This window comes from Manacus vitellinus, unplaced genomic scaffold (assembly GCF_001715985.3).
Source record: "Manacus vitellinus isolate BGI_N305 unplaced genomic scaffold, ASM171598v3 scaffold_44_pilon, whole genome shotgun sequence".
Classification (NCBI taxonomy): domain Eukaryota; kingdom Metazoa; phylum Chordata; class Aves; order Passeriformes; family Pipridae; genus Manacus; species Manacus vitellinus.
Window position 1 is genome coordinate 2,429,320 of NW_021940565.1, and position 23,219 is coordinate 2,452,538.

General features: G+C 49.5%; 1 protein-coding gene across 2 annotated transcripts in view; it reads right to left on the reverse strand.

Annotated features, from left to right (window-relative positions):
• The window catches only part of RXRG (retinoid X receptor gamma), a 46,485-nt gene extending 23,354 nt beyond the window's left edge, over positions 1-23,131 (reverse strand). The window contains exons 1-3 of one of the 2 annotated variants that reach the window (XM_018079111.3): positions 22,949-23,131; positions 12,479-12,674; positions 12,268-12,405 (exon numbers count right to left, since the gene is read on the reverse strand). In XM_018079111.3, coding sequence (XP_017934600.1) covers positions 12,268-12,364 — 97 coding nt within the window. In that variant the 5' untranslated portion in view covers positions 12,365-12,405; positions 12,479-12,674; positions 22,949-23,131. The remainder of the gene's footprint in view (positions 1-12,267; positions 12,406-12,478; positions 12,675-22,948) is intronic. The other variant, XM_025895807.2, reaches the window with a different exon arrangement.
• Positions 23,132-23,219: the final 88 nt, after the last annotated feature.

Sequence of the window (23,219 nt, forward strand, 5' to 3'; positions counted from 1 at the left end):
CATTAATTCTTACCCACCACACGGGATCTCAGCAGCTTTAACTCCATGCTAATGAAGTTTTAGTAGGGAATTATTTTTATTGATCTGCCCAGAGCAAAGAGCCTGATTTTAGTCCAGCTCCGTCAGCACACCCTTCCCCATAGCTCTTTTCTTTCAGCTTAAAAGAAAGGGGAGAGGAAAGAAGACAAAATATCTCTGAGCTCCTTAAAAAGGTTGGCAGTCCCAAGCAGTAAGTGGATTACTTTATTGATTTTTAGCAGATCTGGGTTAGTGAGTGCTTAGTGCTGCAGAACACATGCACACACTGAGCAACTTCAAGGAAAACCCTCCAGGCCCTTTCCTCAGGCAAGTCAAGCATCAGGCAATTAACTTAGGAGACCACCATGGATTTTTGAGTGTGGAGAAGCTCCAGCCCCTGTACCCAAATCAGTCTGTGACAGACAGACTCCAGGAGCCAGTCCAGTCTCTCTTAAGCAGTGCTGCAGGACCATACAGGAGGCAGCCCCCAGTTTCTACTAGAATATAACAATGCACTGCTTCAAGTTACTGAATGTTTTTATTCCACCACCTCCCCTTATGTAAAAGGAGAAGACTATGACTGCCACTGTCAATTTAGGAAGGAAAACTATTGCCGTGCTGCACCCAGATGGGACTCAGTGCTGCTGATGGGCATCCAGCAGCCACACCTGGGGGCATCAGTCAGAGCAGGACTCCCAACAAAGCAGTGCTGCTCGAGCCAGCAGAGAAGCTAATGTCCTGTTGGGATCCCTAACTCACCTCCCAGTCAGCTTTCCAAGGCTACTGTACTGCAGACAGTACTTCAGCAGTGTGTTGGAATAGCATCTCAAAGAGCTCCTGGTACTACTCCACCAAGCCTTTTAAGATGCTGGTCTCTGGTGCCAGACCCTAAACATGGAAGGCTTACCATTTATTCCACCCTGCCCCAGAACCAGGAAAGCTAAAAATTAAACATGGTCCCTTTCCTACAGCTGCACATGTATCTTCCTCCTGACACTGCTCCAGAATGAGAGACTCCCAGAGAAAACCCACTGCCCATGGGGTGTTGCTGTTAGAGCTGGGCCTCCCTTCACAGGGATAGTAAGTAGCAATAGGGGCTACCAAGTTGAGAGCCCCAGGAGCCAAAATGCCCATTTTCCTCCCTGCTGGCCTCGAAGGGCAGACACACAGACACCAAGTGACATGCTCAGAGCCAAACAGGGAGTCAGCAGCAGAGCAGGGACTTGAATATGGGTTTCTCCAGGCTAACCAGTGGACTGAGCCAACCTTATTCATCTGTTGTACTGGTTGGCATTGGCCTGGCACAGGCAAAAGTCATCAAAAGGCAAGGTGCCTCCTGTGATTCCCTGGAGATGGAGAGGAAGGGGGCTGCTGCATCAGCCCTTCCCCACCTAGCCCTGCCCTTTCTCACCACTGTCTCATGTCCAGCAATAACCACAGACACCAAGCTAATGAAATTACCCCCAGAGCCCCACCAGGCTAATGCAATTACCAGCAGCAGCACATTCAAACAGCAGCACCACAACCACACCTGCAGTAACACAGTCTGCCCTCTCCTTCTTCCCAGGCCTTCCCTATCTCTCCCCGAGCCGTACAATTGCCACCCAACGTGTCCTCTCCCCAAGGTCTGGAGGGCAGGGGCCACCAATCCCAGTGCCAGGCTGCTCCAGGGAGGGCACTGCCTACCTTGCAGGAAGCACCGTCCCACGCAGCCAAGCGCAGCCTCTGAGGGCAAATAATTCCCAGCGTGTTTAAACCTTGGGAGACCTTCAATTACCAGCACCATAATGAGGCCCTGGACACTAATCAGCGGTGTCACCGAATCCTCTTACGCCTGCCTAAGCACCTCCAGCAGCTTTGCTGGTTGCAGAGCCCAGCTGCCCACTCCTGCAGGGAATTACCTCCCCAGACAGGCACCAGTGGTGGCACATGCACATTTTGACACAGGTGCAGGCAAGACACTTACAGACATCGGTGCCAGCGTGACAAGAGATACCTGAGCAAGGCCTCTGCCCACCTGGGGCAAAGCCCGCACTGGAGATTCACTGGAGTAGATAAACATTACTAAACTAGTAGAGAAGATATTTTAATGCTACTGCTCCCTATTTGAGATGCAAAGGGCAGGTTTACATCTGTACCATCAAGCTGAGCTCCTTCCCTGAGACGCTTCAAGAGAGTTTTGAGCTCCTAACTGTGGATGGCAGGTGACCCTGTCTCGCTTTGCTCTCTGCTCTGGCACTGGTTCACGGGGCGACAGGCAGCTCCCTCCGCACATCCGCTCTGACTCACGCTTTCTTCTCCAACAATACACTTTTTAATATCATGCGGGGAGCAAAAACAACAGGTCCACTATAACGCCGAGATATCCCGAGGCAGAAAATCCATTCGGAGCCCAGCTAGAGAGAGTCAAGTCAATTAGACACTTTCTGGGGCGTCAAGCTGCCAACAATCGCAGCCTTTGTACCAGCGAAGAATCACTGCCTATGTGCTTCCCAGAGACTCCCCCTTGACAGAGCAGAAAGGTCAGCAGTGGTAGCGTCATGGAAAAGCAGGCAACAAAGTATTCCTGGGAAGGTGGATCCCAAAAAGTAGCCATTTGGACCCTCTGAAAAATATTTTTTTTTTTTTGTCATAAGCATCCATTGCCTTGGGTTGGGTTTGCAAGGGAATAAGCAAGCCCATAACTGATCAAGGGAAGCAAGTTGTGTAATCTTTTTGGATTTCAGTAAAGATTTCGATACTGTCTCTCCCAGCATGTTTCTGAACAAAATGCCCAGCCCACAGCTGGATAAACACATCAGGCAGTGGGTGAGCTGTTGGTTCACAGAGTGTAACACTGAATGGGGTAACATCAGACTGGCCACTTGTCACTAGTGGGATTCCACAGGGCTCCATCTTGGGCTGAGTGCTCTTCAACATCTTCATAAATGACTTGGACGCAGGACTGAAAGGGATACTGAGCAAGTCTGCAGATGACAAAAAACTGGGAGGAGCTGTTGGCTCCCTCGAAGTCAGGGAGGCCCTGCAGAGAGACCTTGACAAATCAGAGGACTGGGCAGTCACCAACAGAGGAAGTTCAACAAGGGGAAGTGCCAGATTCTGCACCTGGGATGGGCCAACCCTCAATGTACTGGGGAATGAGATGCTGGAAAGAAGTGCTGGGAAAGGGACCTGAGGGCCTTGGTCAATGGCCAGTTGGCCATGAGTCAGCAGTGCCCTGGCAGCCAGGAGGGCCAACCATGTCCTGGGGGGCATCAGGCAAAGCATCACCAGCCAGGTGAGGGAGGGGAGTGTCCTGCTCTGCTCTGCACTGGGGCGGCCTCACCTTGAATATTGTGGCAGTTTTGGGCAGCACAATATAAGAAAGATATTAAGCCATCAGAGAGTGTCCAAAGGAAGGCAAAAAAGATGGTGAAGGCCCTTGAGGGGAAGCCGTGTGAGGAGCAGCTGAGGCCACTTGTTCTGTTCAGTCTGGAGAAGAGGAGACTGAGGGGAGACCTCATCTGCTGGACCTGGCATGTGCTGAAGGCCACCAGAGCTCAACACAGGGTGGGAAAGGTCTTGTCACAGCATTGCCCTGCACAAAGCCACAAAGGGCTCCCACCTGCATCCCCCCAGCAGGTGCCACAGCTTGCTGTGCACCTGGGGGCTTTGCTTGCTACTCTCACGCTGTGCATCCCCATGTTCATGCTTTTACATTTCCTCCTGCTTCGGCAAGTGCAAAACTCCAGAGACAACCTGTCAATCTCCATCACATCCGGCTGGCTCAGATGGTCTATTTATACCAGACAGGCAGATGTGGCTGTCTTGGAGTTCAAGGTAACAAGGGTTATTCCTGCACTGAGTAGCTCCTTTCTCAGGGGAGGAAGGCTTGAAGGTATCCAAGAGGAACAGCTTCACCTCAAGGGCTAGCACCAATACCTTCACAGGTGAGGGCACAGCCATGGGTCCCAAGGTCCAAGCCAGGCCCCAAAAGCCCAGAAGGTTGATAATTGTCATAAAACACCTAATCCCAGGACCCTCTGTATCCTGCCATGGGAGGGGGGAGATCAGCATGTGCTTTTGGATTTCTAATCCAGGTCTTTCCAAGCCAGAAAGGCCACAGCTTCAAGCTTGCACACACTTTGTTTCACCACTGAGCACTGCCTGGATCAGGTGTGAACATCTGACTTCACACTGTCACATTAATGCCATAGTGAGGGCTCCAGCTTTCTCTGAATCACTCCTGTCTGTCCTTTTATGTCTCCCATACAGCCTGCTCTCTGGCAGCCAGCATATCTGATCCAGGATAAAGCCTGCCTTATCAAATTGGCCCATTACTGTCATTTGAAAAGATCTGTGGAAGGAGGCAGCACTACACCAGATTAGCACTGTGAGTCACACAGCCACAGAGCTTTTGATCTGGACTAAGGGCCCAAAAGCCACATTCACCATGTCACTAAGGTGCAGCTCCTGTCAGCACTTCTCAGCCACCTGCCTTTGAGTTTAGTCCTTCCTCCAGTCAAAGAGACATTTTAAATAAGCCACAGTGGGATGGTGGGGCTGCTGCCCCTCCTATAGGATGCTTGCAGCTCCTTGGGAACCAGGCAGCTTACTTGGATCCCATTTCCACTTCATTTCTGCAGATGCCACTGGCTCATTAATCCCTTTTTCAGTAGATTTCAGCCTGTCGATTGGGTCCCCTGAAAGCAAAGAAGGAAATCAAATATCACAAAAACCCAAGTGTGTCTGCATGAAAGAGGGAGAGGCAGGTTTCTCAAAGCTTTGCTGTCCTCTCTAATGCACAAAAATCACCAGCTTCTGTAATGACACAGTCTTCCTGGGGATGGCTCTCCTGAGCTCCACTGAGTTTCAAGCAGTCTTGGAACAAGTTTTCATTGTTCCAAATACTCTGATACAGCAAACCTGGCCTAGCACTACCAGCACAGCAATTCTGCACACTGCAAACTCCCAGCTCACACCTAAGATACCTCTCAGTCACCAGGGGAAAAAAGCCCACCCCCAGCACATAATAAACCATTCCCCATCTCTGCCTAAAGACACATCCATGTCCAGGCTCTGCTGCAAACACGCCTTTGCAGCCTATTCCCAAACAGCAGATCCAGAGGAACGGCAGTTGGAAGAAATGAAGCAAAACCAAGTTTTGTTGCCCAAGCACATGAGGCATAAAATGCATTTAAGATGAGCTGAAGCCCAAAGAACCCCCTTCATTAACTGGCAGTAAAAAAAAAGACAGGAGAGGGGGATATAAAGACCTCACCTTAGCCCTCACTGTCTCTGCCTCCGCTGGTGGCTCAAACCACTCCACTCTTGGTAGTTTGCATCTGACCCCTAAGCCATGCAGGCATTTCCAATTTACAGAAAAGCAACAGGTTCATTTTGAGATCATCTCCTTTTAGGTACAACCAATTTCAGTTCAAGAATCTGCCAGCCCAGTCTGTTTGACATTCAGAGGACTGAGCCATCTCTTTGCCTTGCCCACACAGACACACATCTCTCACTGTTGTTCTAGCAGCTATCCTTCCCCAGGACTCACCTTCCAGTGGCAGCAGAAGGGAGACAAACACAACATGAAACTCAGCCAAAATGTTCTCCCACAAGATCGGTTCCTCAATGTTTCCCTGCAGAAAATGTTTAAAACCCTCCCTGTGCAACCAAGGGGTGGGTAAGGAGCCAGCTACAGTGAGCATCCCTCTCCTCATCAATGTGTTCCACTGCCTTTCAAACATATTCTTCTCCCAAAAGCCACGTGTTCTCCTGCACCAAATGGAAAATCCACTGGTAGTTAAAGCCATGGGAACATGAAAAAATTCCCTGTGCCTCAAAGAAAGGAACAGCTCTGGATCAAGACAAGGACAGACCACACTTCACAGAGCCAAGACAGCCCAGCAGTGAGGAGCAAGCACGTGAAGAATTTGCAGGGATGTGGAATGACATGCTGTCACTGTCAAATATCTGTTCTCTGCCCCTCAACCTCTTCCAAGCAGAAAGAGAGAGAAAAGAGCTCCAGCCACATGTTTTGGCCCTTTCCTTTCGAGCCTCTGAGCAGAAGGAGCAGCTTCTGCACAGCAGAAGCAGAGAAAGGACCTGGGATGATGTGGGCACAGCAAAATATGCTCAAGTACTGGCACTGCTCTGATGTGCACTGGCTTAAGTCAGCTTATTAAAGCAACCCTGGAAGATCCCAGAGCAGCTTCTCCACAAAGCTGTCTCCTCTGCCAGCCAGACACATCCTAGTTGAAAAATCTGGAACCCAGTTCCTTATAAGGCCTTAAGCTTTCCAGACCAGCAGCACAGCCGCAAAGTTTGGTTAATTCACTAGTCCCAGAGTCTGTCCTGATAGTTGCAAAGATTGGCACTTCCCATCAGATAGTTCCCAAGCACAGTTTGTGAGTCAGTAAGGGATGTTCCCACAGGGAACTCCGGTCATTTAAGAGCCAAGCCATACCCACACATACCAGTCTCCATGGCTCATTTAATTAATGAGGCTTTTAAATCATACCTATCCACTAAATCTTTCATCCCCAGAACCTAAAACCCAGGGCAACAAAGACCCAACATTTCAAGCATCCCAGAAATTGTGCAAGACACATCCCTCAGTGCCCCAAGTACTTCTCTGAAGTACTGGGCATTTGTGCCAGGTGGGAAGCTTTCCAGAAAAGCTGCTCCCCCAAAGACACAGGCTACTTCAAGATCCCACAAGCAAAGCAGACCCAGGAAACATGTTTACATGCCATACTTTGGCACACAACCTCTAACCTAGGATGACCCAGTAGCAAGGGAAGATGGATATCGATGAACCCTTGGTCAGGTGAAAGGGAAGAGCTAAAACAGTCGAGGGCCTCAGCTGACACCAACAGACACACCTCTCTGACAAACAAAACTATCCCATTTGCAATACCCAAGAGCTGCCCCGGTGCCTCTTCCTGGCTGGAAACCAGGTGGTGTGGGCTGGGTCCCAGGACCCCAGGCAAGCAAACCCAAAAGCAGAATCTCTGTCAGAGCTCTCCACATCTCCTGGTCTTATAGAAAGATGCAATTTTCTGTGCATTCCTAAACTACCTCCAGGCAAGAATCTCCCAAAATCTCCCCCATCATCTGTAACCATAGCTGGAGAAGAGCCTTGCTCGTGTTTGCTGAGCACCTTGCACAGCCACTCCCTTGGAGCAGCCACATTTCTGGCCCTTGTAACAAGTCAGCAATAAGAAAAGGCCATTTAGACCCATCACCATGTATGAGGCAGTGAATGCGGCCAGAGCTGCCAGAGAACAGGCAAGGGCCAGTCAGTGCTTGGCAGGGATGTCTGTGCAGATATCACTGTAGATTTTGGGGGCAGCCAGTCCTGGACCCACACAGTTATCAGTGATGGAAGCAGCTGAACAGTTCAGGGCAGAGGCTGCTGGCACATACCTGATGGAGGAAAGACACTTGAGCACACTCTGCTCCTATACTCTCTTGAAGCATCCATCATTTGCAAGATGGATGGACCTTTGGCCTGTCTGACTGCTTTTCACACGCACAAGATGCTCTCACCAGGCCCACACAGCACCGACCTACCCCAAGTCCAAGTCCCAGCTACACACAGAGGGCAAATAAATAGACATCACAGGCCCAGATTCAAACCACAGCGTCCCCTTTTCAGCCTGAAGAGGAAGGCAGTGAGGATGCAAGGACGCTTGATGCGAGATGAGATGTGACCACTCCCTGCCATCCCAGGCTCCAAAGGGCTCTTGTCTCCCCGGCCACCTGCCCCATCCATCCCCTGCTGAGCAGGCACAGCCACCCCCAGGGCACCTGCAGCCCTGTGCGTGCAGCCAGCCAGGGACGGCTCCCCAGCCGGCACATCAGCCCTCCCCACGGGCTGACTCTCTGCACGAGATACCTGTCAGGGGCAGGGATCATCGCCTAGCACAGAAACAGGGCTGAGCTCTTCCCAGCTCCCCCCCACCACGGGTCAGCAGGGCTCAGACAGCTCCATGTGTGCGATGTGGAGGCAAGGCTGGCCAGCTCTGCTGAGTGGGATGGGCAGTTTTGCACCTCAAGTGCCCAAGGTGCTGGTGCAACTGGGGAGAAGCCCCTGCTACCCAGGTGGTGGCCTGTCGGGGGACAGGTCTGCAAATGCACCCTCTTCTCCCTCAGCAGGACTCAGTGCCCTCTTTCACAACCCAGAGCATTTGGAGGGGAAGTATTCACCTGCTCCAGGGTCCCTCTTGACTTCTGTGGTCATATATCCCTAAGAAAACCCATCCTAGCGGATGTCTCAGGCCCAGCCTGATTGCAAGCTGCCATCCCCCAAACACAACCCCATTGCCTGGCCTGAAAACCTGCCCCAAGCGCCCTGGTGTCCCCTCCTCGCCTCGTGTATGCCTTTAACAGTTTGCTGGATTACCCATTGCAACTAAAATAACAAAGCTACAAAAGAAGAGGGCAAACAGACGTGATATTCTGCAGCAATTAGGGCTAAACAGGGGAACGGGGAGCAGGGAATGAATGGACAATGGGGAGGGCAGGGACATGGCAGCCCAGGCCCCGACAGGCTGGGCACGAACTGTCCTCAAGAGGCCGGGTCCAAGCCAGGGAGCAGCGAGCTGTACATAAGGAAACGCAGGGAGATGAAAAGGGTTATTTAAACAAGCACCGGGCAGTCCCCACAGGGCCTCCCCGTCCGCTTGGCTTCATCACAGAGTGTCCAGGGCAGAGCAGCTCCCGCTTTCCCCCCTCTCCGAATCCTTTCAGGTGGCGGGGGGACGCTGGCAAGCTGCGGTGGGGTCCGCTTAGAAAGGAAGGAATCCATTAATCTCTCTGGTAATTACTGCCACATATGGATTTGCACAATTACACTTCGTTAATTGGTTATTACAGGCAAGCCAGACTGATTGGGCAGAACGGCTGAGCTTTAACCCCTTCGCTGCCCCCAGGGCCAGCCAGACACCGAGGCAGCCTTCTTCCCAAAACACTGCTGTATCCTCCTGTAACCCTGCTGGATCCTATGCCAAGGACCAGCGAGCACAGCCCTCAGCACCCCATCCAGACATCTTTGCTCTCATGCCTTCCTTTCAGCTGGTTTCTCAAAGAGATGGACCCAAGTGCAGTGAGCCTCCACCTCAAAACAGCCAAACTCCCCAGGCAACTTCATCTGCTCTGGGTTTGCAGCAGACACACCACCTACTCCCCAGGGTGCTGAGGGACGGCAAACTCAGATTTTGTTTGTTTTTAGAAGGAGACCAAGATTCCTTGTGCACTTCGACTTTGTGCCCTCAAGCCCAGCAGGGTTGGTGCCAACAGAAGAATCCACCCCCAAGTCTGTCTCAGTCTCTGAATGCAACTTCTTCAGCTGGATTTGCAGTGTAATGCTTTTCTTCCTCAAAACACTGAGAACAGAGGCTTTACTCTAGTAATAAACACATAAATAACCACAGTAATATAAGCTATAGATAAAAAGTACAGATAAAACCCTTGTAAAACTCCAGACAGCCCAGGACTCCTGCCAGTTGGGAGTGGAGGCTGCCTGGCCTCCCCACAATGCAGCTACCATGTCCACCACCTCTCACAGGTAGGTAACCATCCAAAACCTGGCCCCAAAATGTCTTGTTCAGGATCCAGCAATGTTTCTGGAAAAAAACTCAGAAGAAGCAGGCCAAGATGAGAGCAATTTCTGCCAGAACCATATCAAAGGCTTCCCATTAAAAGCTGTAACAAGAAAGAAGCAAATAAGAACAGAGCAGAAAACCCACAGGGCAGCAGGGCCCATCTGAGGAGAGAGCTTTTCTCAGCAGCCACCAACAGCAAGGGCAGAGCAGGCATTGGCATATTAGGACTTCAGAGCTACTGCACTGCTCCTGGCCACAGGAGAGGCCACAGAGGAACCTCCTCTAGGCAGCTCATGTCTCTCCCTTTCCCAAGGGCAGCCCAACACCCCCCTCCAGCAAGGCAGTGCCTTCTGGGCAGTAGGACAGTGCTTAGCCCAAGCAAGGGACTTACAGGAGCAGCAGAGCCAGAGGGCACACAAGGCACACGGTGAGGACTTTCAGCTCAGCTCCTGAATCACCCCAGCAAGCTACTGCAACAGCAGCAGCAAGATCACAGCAAGAAAAATCTAACTTCAATCCACCCTTTCGCTTCATCCTCCGGGTAAAAAAACCCTTAGGCCAGCCCATTTAGATTCTTCAGCTGAAGCAGATCAATAGGAGACTCAAAACATCTGCAACAAACACATACCCACCCTTTCCTCTACTGCTATCACTGCAACCATGCCTGCAGTGATATTATAATAACAATGATATTATAAAATCAGTGATATTATAATGCTACTCAACATTATACATATAACACAACAGTCTAGGTCTAGCCTAGGAGAAACCTCCTTCTCATCAGCTAATTAAAGGGCTTCTACTGTCCCCACTCTGCTGCAAGGAGTAGCCCAGTAATAAAACTGTTCTCCCTAGGAGGTCACTGGTGTTTCATGAAAGTTACAGTAGGATTTGTTCCTGTTGTCCAGTGACCTGTGATTTCCCAGCTCTCTGACTTCATACAGACATTTCTTTCTCCTGCAAAAGCCAGCTCCGAGCTCGCTGTCTGAAGGGGACCATCTGGTCCATTGTAAAGGCAGCATCTCCCAGCTCCCCACGAGTGTTCTCAGGTGTGCGTGAGCTGGTCCTCGAGGAAGGGAGAGGCAGGCCAGCCCTGCACTCGTGAAAGGTTGCTGATCTGTCCCCTAAACCAGCTGCCTCTGCAATGCTCAGAATGAATCTTCAGAGCTGTCAAAGGCAAGATCGGGCAGAACCCGCAACCGTGTTTAAAAAGGTCAGCTGGGCAAAGTCAGGATGGGAAGGATGTTGGCTTTATTGACAGATGCAGAGCAGAAGGGGCCAACCTGTGAGTACCTGCAAGCTGGTTTTGGCAGCACACGCCAGACTTCAACTCTGGGCTCTGGTGGCTGCAGCTGGTGACAAATCCTTTGTGGATCACTCCCAGATAACAGAGTCTGGGGACTAAGCCTGAAATTGAGACTGGGGCTGAGCATCAAGCAGGGATCTTGTGCAGTCTCTGTTTATGCTGAGGGGTGAGAGTAGGCTGGTGGGATGGATGCCTCCCTGGCTCTCATGACAGTTTTTAAAGCTCAGAGACTAGAACATAATTTTCTCTCTGTCCTTTACTTACATGCACATCTGCCCAGCACAGGTTAGCTTTGATTCCCAGAGTTCAGAATTGATGCAAAGGTTACTTTGCATCTGACTGGATCAATTCCAGCACTGTACAACTGGTTTACCTCATATACAGGAATCAGACAAATAGTGTACCTGCTGATGCTAAGTAAACTTAATATTGATATGGATATGTGACATATTTACTAGTAAAGCAGCAAGAGAAGTTGCCGGTTTAAATTTTATATGACTTGGAAATATATAAAGGCAAGTAAATATTCTTTTTGGTCAGAATATTGTTACATGTATATTGCAAAGAGCTCATCTGCAGCAGAGTTAGTGAAACACATTGAGTCAGGTCAAAACCCAAACCAGGTTCAAAGGGATCTGAAATTAATTAGGCCATTAAGACTTTTTCCCAGTGGAATTCTCTCTCTCTGTGTACACACACACAAATATTTAATATATTTGACAAAATCAATATTTCTCCAGGAAGAGCTTCATTTTTTAGAGAAGCATCACTTTGTTAAAAGTATTATCCTCATGAAAAATTCTTGACTAGCTTTACATGTAGCTTCCACCTGTTCTTTTTTAACCTGTATGAGCTGATCCCCAAAACTCCTTTAGCATAAGCCATCACAGCCCTCACCTGTAAATACCGTATCCCCTTCCACACCTTGAACATTTTTCTTTCCCTCTATTGCAGGAGGAAAGCACAGACTCACAGGTCTGGAAGAGACACAGAGGAACACAAGCTCATCTCACCCATTTTCCTATCCCAAATCAGACCAGACATCTTTGGGGACAGAGCTGCCACCTCCTTCCCCAGCCCATCTGTCCCATCACACCTCCACCACTCCTGTTAAATTATATTTTCCCAATGTCTAAACTCCTTCAACGGAGAGTGCAACTCAGTGCTACGAGTTTCTTCCCAAGACCTGCAGCCAAATTAAAGTCCCATAAAGGCTCTGTTCAGATGGCTACAGGAGCAGCATGCCCAGGAGGCTGGGCAAACCCCACAGCTCTCAGTGGTGTCCTGCACAGCCTCCCAACCCAGAACTGAGCCCACATAGCTGATTTGCACAGGGTCAGGACAAGGACTTACAGAAGTGAGGGAAGGAGCCCATCTCCAGGGAATAAGGAACCTGTGTGCCCGGCTGCATTTCCAACCTGCGTCCCGTCTCTTCAGCAGACTCAACCATGAAGGGAGGTTTGGGATCAGCTCTCTCAGCGGCGCTGGGCTCTTGGAGAAAGAAAGGAGTGTTTACATATTACAGAGCAGCATCCTCACAGTCTGTCCTAAGTTACAAATTTACCTCCCAGACCTTGACCGGGCTGGGGTTTCCTGTGTTTGCTCCTGTCTCTTTGGAAAGCGGGAGATGTTGCAATGCCGGGGGGAGGGCTGGCTGCACGGGCTGCCTGGGGAAGGCCCTGCGGCGCAAAGGAGTCAGTCCGAAGTGGCTCTGCTGAGAAGGTGTCTCCTGGAAATGATTTCTTTTCTAATCCCAGCTCCTAAAGGAACAAAACCAAGCAAACAACTGCCAACCGGTCTGAGCATCAGCCTCAGTTCTGCTTTCCTGCTTCCCTCTGCCAGTTGTCTTTTTTTCCTCTCTCATCTGCACCCACTCTATCTGGCAACAAACTTTGCCGATGAGAGGGTGGCAGTGTTGGTCACAGCACCACTGGACTCCAGTGGAGACCAGGCATAACTGGCTTTTGCCTCACCGAAGCTGTCTGAGGATGGTGGGGGCAGGTGTGAAGGCAGCAATGTTTTGTACACATTCCTAGGCAGTGCCACTGGTGGCTTGCAGGTGACCTGGACAGACCCCTGTCTCCAGAAGGCTTTCAGAAGACCAGCCTGTGCTGTGACCGGTTTTTCTTGTGCTGAAGTTAAAGCCCCTGGCTTTGTTCCTGGGCTTGCTTATCTCTGTTACATTCTCAAACCACGCATAGGCATCTGCCTGCATCCTCCCTCGTGTTTGGATTTTGCCAGTCTTGATGGAGAAGAGCTACAAGCAAACAACATTCCTCTCCCCCGTCTGCACTGATAATCTCAGGATCTCATCTCCTCTGCTCTCCCCTTCAGGCTGTGTCAACACCGCTGGGGTTGTGGAGGGCAGGACTGCTCTGCCTCCGCTGCCCCATCCTGTACACTGTGTGCTGCTCAGCCCAGAACAACCTCACATGGACTGTTCCTCTGGGATGAGTCAGACCTAGCAGGAGGTTTCAACCATCTCCCTCTCCTAGATTTCTCCACATTTACAGCAACAAAACATGCAAGTCCCAAAGTGCAGAATGATCTCAAGACTTCGCCTTCCAGAGACTTTCAGGAATTGGAGCCTCTGCTCTGCTGAGATCAGCAGACAGAGCATTGCCAAAGCCAAGGTGGGACATGCAGCCCCCTCCTCATCAGTGCCAATTGCTGGGACATTTCCTGCAGGAGAAGCAGCCACAGGGAGTCCAGGCAGGCAGAGCTAGCAAGGCTGCCAAATTGCTGGTTTGATTTTGCTTGCACTTTTAGAAAATTCTTAATCTGAAACTGCAACAAATTCCTCAAATTCAAGTTCTCATGCAGCTGAAACCCTGCAGGGTAGTCTGCATTGAAGCCAGGAGGTGAGCAAAGAGAATCCTCTTTAGGAGACATAGAAATCCAGTGTGCTCTGTCTGCTGTCTCTTCTCTCCACAGGCATTGCCCCTGCTGTGGGTAAGATGGATCCAATCTCTTTTTTCTTTTCTTTTATTTTTACCCAGGAAGGGCTGCCCAGCAGTCAGATGACTACTCAGGGACTCCAGACTCCCTGGAATCTGCCAGTGACCTTTCAGACACACTCAGGTTTGTCTTCCCAGTTCCCACAAACAGCAAGATTTCTGTGCCCTGAGCTGTGGTGCTTGGATCCCTCTTCCTATCCCTTTCCCTTTCTCAGACCTAACATATCTCAGCAGCTGTCAGAGCATGGAGCCACTCCAGAAATGAATCTCCAGTGTGACACGGCACAGCTTTAATTACACAACAGGAGCCAGAAGAAAGGCTGTGAAACACTGCTCTCTCAAAAACTTAAACCTCCACTTGAGGCACTTTGTGTGGCTGCGAGCAGAAGTAGCAGGACATGAGCTCTCCAAGCACATAAAAGAGCCGAATCAAATGCCCTGTTGATAGAGTCTAGCAAAATAAACTAATGATGGACAGCACTGCAGGTTTTCATATGTGAGGGAAGGATTTACAGTGATACCAAAGGAATTATTTCAGCCCCATGGTGACAATAGCCACCCGCTTCCTTATTATATTTTATTGATCTTGCCCTAAATACATGTGGCTGGAGGAAATGATGCATAAATTACTAACAAGTTAATTTCTTGCTCCGACACAGACTCACAACAGCCCTTTGAAGGGGAACCAGGAAAGACAATGTGTGAAAGGATAAAGGCGATGAGACAAGCTTGGATGTAATAATCCCATGTGAATGATTATTGCTGCAACTAATGTAATCTAATAATGAAGAATTTACGCCAGATGTCCCCCGGAATATGCCAGGCAGACTCAGGATTCAGCAGTGGATCCATTTCTAAGGAAACCTTGTTAGGAGGGGAAAAAAATGCTGTTGTCTGTTCATCAAATGGGAGGCTGTAGACCTTTATAGTCAGAGTCTTAACAAAAGCCCGCCTTGCAAAGCTTCCTGGAAGAGTGTTCATCAGGCCTGATTGCCCATTTGTTTTCAGGAGAAGTTTAAGGTGCCCTGTAAAGCCTCTAAGAGTCTAGGAGCAGCCCATTTCAGAAGCTGCCCCTTACCCCAAGCCATAGCTGACACAAGGATCTCCCCTTTCTCTCCCTGGAGCACAGAGGGAGCTGCTGGGACATCAATCTCCAGGACAAGTGAATGAAGAGTGGAGATTCGCTTCTTTTTATTTATTTTGAACTTGCATCCCTTCAGCTCCCTTGAGTAAGTCCTTAAACCAGTGCTCCATCCCTGTCCAGGGGCTGCAGGATATGGGGACACCCTGTAGCAGTGAAAAGGAAAACAGAGAGCTCTGCACCAGAGGAGCATCATGGGTGTACCCAGGCTGCTGCAAAGTGAGACTGGCTTCGCCTTGGTTCATGCCATTTAGAAGGCCATTTTGCAGCAGGCAGGTGAGCACAGGCCTGGCAGAGTGCTGCTGACCAGGTCTTCATGAAGACCTGAACTGGACCAAATTTGTTGCCCAAAACGCAGACCAGAGTTGGGATAATTTGTTATTTCAGATCCAGCCCCGACTGAATGCTCTTCTAGCCCAGGGCAGCGCTACCAATGGGCACTGATTTCCATGGCATGTTAGGCAATCAGCCAAAACAGAGACCCAACATCCACATTTCATTTGAAAACTACCACGAGCTAAGTGTAAAAACAGGCACAAACCACACTTTTTGCTTTCTCTCCTCACCTCTGTTTCTTTGAAGGTATTTTGAACAGGATCTAAACACCTATTCTGGTTGCACTTTGGGGTTTGAAATGCTGTTCGTAATTCCTCCTTAATTTAAGAAGCTCTATGGGAAAAAGGGGGAAGGGAAGCTTAAGCAGGATCCAGATCCACTAAAACACAAACCACTATGTTCAACTGGAAAGATTTGTTTAAGCCCCATTAACTTAATTGGGACTTAACATCTTGTTCATTCCTTGCTCTTGCAGAAGACCCAGAGATCTCCACAGTGAACATGTGTGACTCCAGCACTGAGTCATGGGGACTGTGTGATCGTGGTTGGATTCTGTCAAAATTGCAGCTGCCGTGCTTCTCCCAGGATCCTCCTTTCCCAGGTACTTGGAGAGTGTAGGCTGCTTGTCTGTTGAAATTTATTTCACCGGGGCTCTTTGATCTGAGCCTGTGTGCTGCTGGTCTGTTTTAGCAGGCACACAGCTGTTCTGAAGGACTTTCCAAACAATAATGCAAACATAGCTGCACTTAGGACTTGCAAACCCTGATTTTAGCCAGTTTGTATGTCAGACATCACTGTGCCTAGAAATGACTTGCAAACAGGACCAAAGATCAGGCCTAATTTTAGTAAGCCTTTGGGCTCTCCGTCCCCTGACTGTGCTTGCTTTGATGAAACACGATCATAGGATGAAAGAAAGCAAAAACCCAGCTGGCACCTGCTGGGAGGGCAGGGAGAGAGAATCTGGCAGACAGGAGGTTCCTACAGAGATTGCCAACACTACTACATGTCTGTTTTGCTTTCTGGGTAGGATGGTGAATCCAAAGGTGATAAACATTTGGCTTGGCTGGCCAGACAAGATGTGCCCACATCAGACACTGCACACTCCCTCCTCTCTCACTGGCATCTCTGTGCCTCTCAAGGCAGCTCCTTCTGCTGTGCTTCACATCTCCAGCCCCTGAGCTTCAGAGAGATCGAGGCTCTGCTGGAGTGAAACACATCAGTGGGAATAACTGCTCCCTTGCAAAAAGAGCAGGCTGGCTGGGCTGCTCTGTACCAGACATCTGGACAACCGACTTCACATTTCACTTTACAGCACAGCACAAGGATTGTTGTTAGAGGACATCTTTGAACCTCAGGAAACTTTGAGTTATCTGCAGTATTTTTAGGACAACAGCTTTATTTACAATTCAGTGCCATGAAAAGACAAATGTTTAACTAAACCGGGAGTGACTTTGTTCTCCAAATACTTCCAGTGAAGAAGAGTGACTCTGAAGTGAAAAAAGCTTGCTGTTGTCTGAGCATCAAAAGAAGTTAGTAAAGATTCTTGACTATCCCTTCTCTTGGTCTGAAGCCCTGAAGAAAGGACTACAGCCCAGATGTGCTCTTTAACCAAGGAGCAGTTCGTGTTCTCTTTGCACCGGTTGGAACGCAATTCCTTTCTAAAAATATCCCGTGGTTTTCCTGTGCCATTGAACACACAGGTGAGCTGGCTCGATACTTTATCAGCCAACCAGTGCAGTCTGAGTGACTCATTGCCCCTGGAGCAGCAATGAGCAGTAACCTCCTCTGACAGGACAGTCAGATAAGCCAAACCACTGGGCTGTAATAACCCTTGTTAGCTTTCCAAACCTATTCCTTGCCCCCACTCTCTCTCTCTCCAGAGAAGCCTACTGCACCTCTTTGGCGGGGTGAGCTGTACATCTAGGCAGAAAGACCTGCACTCTGGGCCCACCAGATGGATTTTATGAAGGTGGTCTGTCCTGCTGGGCCCCTTCTGGGAAGGAAGGAGCTGCTGATAGCATTACTGTGTCTGCTCTCTATCACAGGGCCTGGGGCTTGCCTGCACCGGAAACAACACTCTAGGATAACACACAGACCCTTGTGGAAGCTACAGCAATTAGGTTAATTAAGAGCTGGGGTGGGCCCATATGTTTTCTGATCTGTTGTTTTTTAGGTCCCCTATTGCACCTGTTCCCACAGCATCCCAGCACCCCTAAGGCTTAGATTTTCCCACTCCAGACATGAGAACAGAAGGACGTCTGTCCCAGATCAGAGCAAGGCCTGCTTGGCCTCATATCCAGCAGCAGATAGAGCAGTCAGAATGATAAGAATAGGACATGTCATTCCCCTGGTACAGTTCCTCTGTTCTCCTCAAGAAGGTCCCAAAGCTGTTCTCTAAAGAGTCCAGTATCATTTGGACACCATTCCTGGAGGTATTTACAAGATGTGTAGATGTGACACTTAGGGATATGGTTTAGTGGGACTTGACAGTGTTTGGTTTATGGTTGGACTCAATGACCACAAGGGTCTTTCCCAACCTAAAAGATGCTACAATTCTATGATTTGCTTTTAGACACAAGGTAGAGGCATGAATTGCACAGTGCATTTCTCTGAGGCAGAATCACTTTCTGGAGTTACACTTCAGTGTTGACATGGAAGCTGAGTATCTGCTGTGTGCAGCCATCTCCATTTCTCCTGCTTATGCAGGAACACTAATAAAGTTCTTTTAAAGCCCATGGAATCTCCATCACCCATTACTATGACCAAAAGGCTTACTTGCAAGACTTTCTCCCGCTTAGGAAACAGGGAAGGATGCTGTGAGGCATAATTCACCATTTAATGGGCTGAGAACCAAAATCTGCCCTGTGTGTGTACAAGGAAACAGGAAGAAAAAGTTCCAAAAGCACTGGCTGATCCATTGTGAGTGTGTGGGTGCATGTGCGTGTTATTAGCTTTGTCTGGCAGCACTTGAAACACGTTTGTCAGCACCTAAAGGAACCAATGCTGAATTTAATGCATCCAAACTGAATGAATTGCAGTCTGGAGAAAATGGGGATCTGTGTCTGACATCTTTTCAGCACGTATATGACTTTAGATGCTTGTTTATAAGTAATTAAAGTTACTTTACCAGAAACTTTTTATGTCCAGTATGTAATTAAAATGCAGACTTTAAACTCAGTTGTAGGAAAGGCATGGATTTTTTAACATTCTCAATGCTCTCATCCTGGTGTGTCAGTTGGGGTTTTATAACAGAAGCAAAACCTTCTAGAGGCATGGTAAATTAAACAGGATGCTGAATATTCCCGAAGAAAGAGCTAATAGAGGGAAAGGGAAATGGAACAGATTGAACTGTACTGCCCTCAGCAGTAATATTCAGCTGTCCCAGTTCAAAAGAGCAGAGTGACAAATGCATTCAGGTGAATGGCTGGCCTGCCTTTAGTGCAAATAAACCAGCAGCCTGAGCAAACTCTGTGTGTCTGAGCAGTGCATGCAAAATTCACCATGGCTTTACCAATCACCCCCACAATGCAAACTGCCACTCTTCCCTCCAAGGGCCTGTGGCAAGGGTCTTTCACCCCTACCCCAATTGCTGTACCCACAAAAAAAGTCAGAGAGAAAAGCACAAGTGGCAAGCAAGAAGGGTCTTGCAAAAGAAAGGAGGAGATGTTCTTCCCTGCAGGAAAGGAGGGAGAGCGGTGGGGAACACGGGCTGTCTATCTGCTCCCTCATGCAAGACTCCATGGCATCTCTGTCAAATGCTCCAGCCAAATCCCCTGCCTTTAGCTGCAGCAGGTTACTAACACAGGTGAGTTTTTCTCCACAAGTGTCTTTAACAGAATAAATGAGCCTCAGCCACACCTGGTTGTTTGCAGGGGTTGCATCGGTCAAATGTGATTTGCTGTGAAGTAGTAAAGATTTTCTTTCTCTGACAATGACCCAGCAGCTCCTAACTCATCTGCAGAGCCTTCCTCTGATGCCTTCAAGGTCCATCCAGATCAGACTCCAGCCTGCAAAGAGCCTGTGGCAAACAGCCTCCCATGCTTTCCACCCAGGGCCCAACTTGGGACCCTTTTACCAACGGGGGCAAGGGAGGAGGAGGAAATGCAGTGAGGAACAGAGAGGACCCTTTCTCTCTATCTTAGCATAGGACTTTTCAGAACTATTCCTACTGTCTTTCTGCTCAAACTGTATCATTTCCCTGTGGGATATCTTGGTTGTTCATGTGAGCTCAGCATTGCACCATGTGTTAAAAAATAATTTTTACATTTACATCCTGGAGCGTTTGCACTGACTCAGGATGAGGTAGAGTGGGGACATCACTGTTTCATACTCTGTGGGCTGTGCTATACTTCCCTCTTGGTTTGGGCCAGGCTGAGCTTGATTTTCCAAGATCCCAAAGTGAATACATCCTGCCTGATTGCAGCCCTTCCTTTTCCAGAAATCATCTTATGGAATAAGCCCTGAACAAACTGTTTCCTATATCCCCTTTAACCCCTTTCCTTTCACCCAAGTGCTCTGTGACCCAAGGCCTGCTCCAGAAGGCACTAATTCAGTGCAATTCCCTCGTCCTGCCCACTCAGAGACCATCAAAAGCCAAAAATGACAGCACTGGAGTGCCAGAAGCAAGTAAGTCACCTGCAATTTCACACCTGCCATCGCTGCTTTCATGGCAGCTGGCGAGGCGAGAAGCTGATGAAGGTCCCACTTGGCCCAGGCTGAAAGTCAAAGCAACTGTTGGGCTTTTCAGGGAATGTCCTTTCCTGAAGTAGGAAGGCAGGTAGAAAACCTGCTGGCAGCTGCCCGGGGGCATCTGCTGCCTGCCTGAGGAGGCATTTGTGCTTTTTGCACACTGTCCTGTTCTTGGCAGCAGGTTTCCTGAGCTGGAAAAAGCATTAGCCATCATGGGCTGCAGAAACACTTTCTGGACTGTGGATTTCTTTCTGTGGAGCCACAGCTGAACTGTGTTAGCCAAGTCTGCCCCCCTTCTAGGTGAGATTTAATAGAGCCAGGTGAGTTGCAAAAACCATCCGGCAGGTTTTGACTCCACTAGTCAAATCTAACCTGCAATTTGGATTGTTTCTCCCTACAGGTGTGCAGAAGTGAGGCCATAAACCAGGCTAAGGAACTCCATAGTACAACTCCATAGTACAAATGTGGTGACAAGCTGGGCTCTGGTACCCACTTTTCTGCCCTCCACTCAGCTCCTGCTGCCCACTACCAACAGGAGCCTGGTCTGCCTGTCCATGGGTAAGCCCAGGCCATATTTCTCATTTGATGTGAGTTATGGCTCCCAGGGAACAGTGATCTTGTGGACTTTTCTGTCCTTGACCAAGAGCTCACAAAACCAATTTTCTCCTCTAAGTCTAAGCACTGAAGACCCCTCCCCAAACACCCACCACCAGCCACACATGAGTAGCATGCTCAAGCCAAGAGGAGGGAGCCAGCCCCCTGCAAGAACCAGAGGAATCCAAACAGGAGCAAGACTCAGGACAGAAACCAGACTCACAGAGGCTTGAGCACATTGCATTGCACAGACACAGTCTGGCCTCCTGGCCCTAATATCCTCTGACAGCTCCCAGAGCAGGAGCCGAGCAGGTTAGTGACTTGATCACGACACCAACTCCTGCGGGACCTGCTGCTCCAGAGTCCCCACTGCCAGGCCCCAGCAAGGCACGCAAGGAGCTGCAAGGATGGGCAGCCCCTGGGGCCTGGAGCAGTGACTTATCTTCTTGACAGAAGTGCTGGCCAAATGCTGGGTCCAGTCCAATCCCTGAAAACTGGAGTTTTGGAAGGCAGCTTCAGCCAGGCCCTGGTGAGTGACTGTTTGTTTGACGGCTAATTGCTTATGAAAACAGAAGGGACAAACTCAATCTGTGCAGGTCTTATATCACCAAAGCCCACAGAAACATCCACCTCAAGTCAAAAGCTACCTGTCTGAAAGACTTTTAGCAAAATTTCTAAGTTTCTAACTCCCCTTCTGTCACACTGCAGAAGCAAAAAGCTAAAGCCACCCTGTGTAGCTCAGTTCATCAGGAATGTGTTAAGTTATAACACAAAAACCATCCCTTTGCTGCCAAGCAGCAAACACACAGAGCTGTGAAAGGACATGCGTGCCTCCCAGTTAATGTCACCTTCACAGCTTCCATAGGTCACAGCACAAGCACACATCCGCTCCAAAATAACATGCCAGGTAGAGCACGGATCCCATTCTGAACAATGCTGTGGGCCCAGGGAGAGATGAGGAATTTAAGGGAAGTGGAACAACATGAAATAAGGGAAGTCCCTCCAGCAAAGACCCTGTGGCCCATCGGTGGTCGCTCAGCACTGCACCACACAGAGGAGTGACACAATGGAGTGACTAAAGGACTGCCTGGCAGCCAGCATTCCCAGGGCCATTGTTGCCAGCACGGGAACTATGCAGAGAGCAAACAAGAGCTGTGTTCCCAGGCACTGCAACAGAGATGCATCCACTCCAATATAATGACTTCCTGAAGCTCCTGGACATACCAGGCCATCCTAACTGGTAAATCATATCCTGAAGCAGGAAAAACTGTGCCAGGAGGGTATAAAGAATCAAGCATTCTGGACAGGCACAGGCTGAGGATAGATGTAACCTGAAAGTCACTGCAAGGAAGGAGACCCCTTTCAGAGAGTCTTTGTCTGGCCTAGGGGATATATGGGATATATAGATATATATGGGATATATAGAGGACTAATCCCACCCAGTTGTGGTCTCACTCATGTTGCCTCTAGAAGTCACAAGGGATGAAGTTTTGGAGAAAGAGAGGGGGTAATTTTATGGTCTCTTTTCTGGCAATGAAGGCCCTGTAAATCCCAGGGAAAACTGCTAGAAGCACCAACTCTGGTCAGGAAAGGAGAAGCTGGACTGCTTTGGGCATCACTGTGGGAGCCATGCTGGCCTAAACAGCTCTCTCCAGAGGATGCTACATGCAATCAATGCATATAGAGGACAACAACAAGGACAGGCTGGGGGATCCATGTGGTGGTTTAGCTCTCAAAACAGCTCCTGCAGGGATTCAGAGCAGGGCGTTCCGGGCTAATCTCTGCGTCCCCTCAGGGAACCTGAGGATTACTGCCCTACATCTGCTCACAGGGTCGGGCCCCACCTTGTCAAGGCAGGGGAGGTGCTGACAGCCACTCTCAGTTCCATAATCGGTTTGAGATAAGCAGCAATGGGCCCTGTCCACTGTGGTGCAGCACCTCTCAACGAGTCCCTTGAGTCCCTTGTTCACAGGCCCAATGGCTTCTCTTGAGCCTTGCCTAGGGCAGGAATGCACCTCATGGCTTGTCATCAAGGGTTGGCTCCTGGCAGCAGCTACAGAGAGCCACAGTGCAGCTTCCTTGGCTACCTCACACAGCAGTGTATGGCCATCATTGATACCTACTCAGCAATAGCTCATGGCAGAGTCTTTGGCTACAGCCCCAGCCAGGGTGGGAGTGCAGGTCACATTAATCCCCGGAGCTGTGCTTTCACCTCTCAGCCCACAACCCCCACACTCAGCCAACTTCCCAGCAGAAAGGGCTGCAAAAACCTGCATGGGCTGAGGGGTTGTACTGTTACCTGTACGACATCACCTACTTGCTTCTCCTTCTGCTCTCCTCTGCCTCCTGAATACGCCTCTCAGAGCTCACTGCTGGTGCAGACAACAGCTTCATGGGACACACTGCTGAGCCTTCTTCCTTTCAGGACTGAGGATGCTGGTTTGGGATCCAGCTCTGGCTGCGCTAGTTCCAAGCACTCAGCTCCATCTGCTGGCTGCTCTGTCCTTGACCGCTACGGAAACATGGAAAGCTCCATTAGGGACAGCCCCACGTTTAGCCAGTCTTCTCCCAACCCTCACATTCTGCAG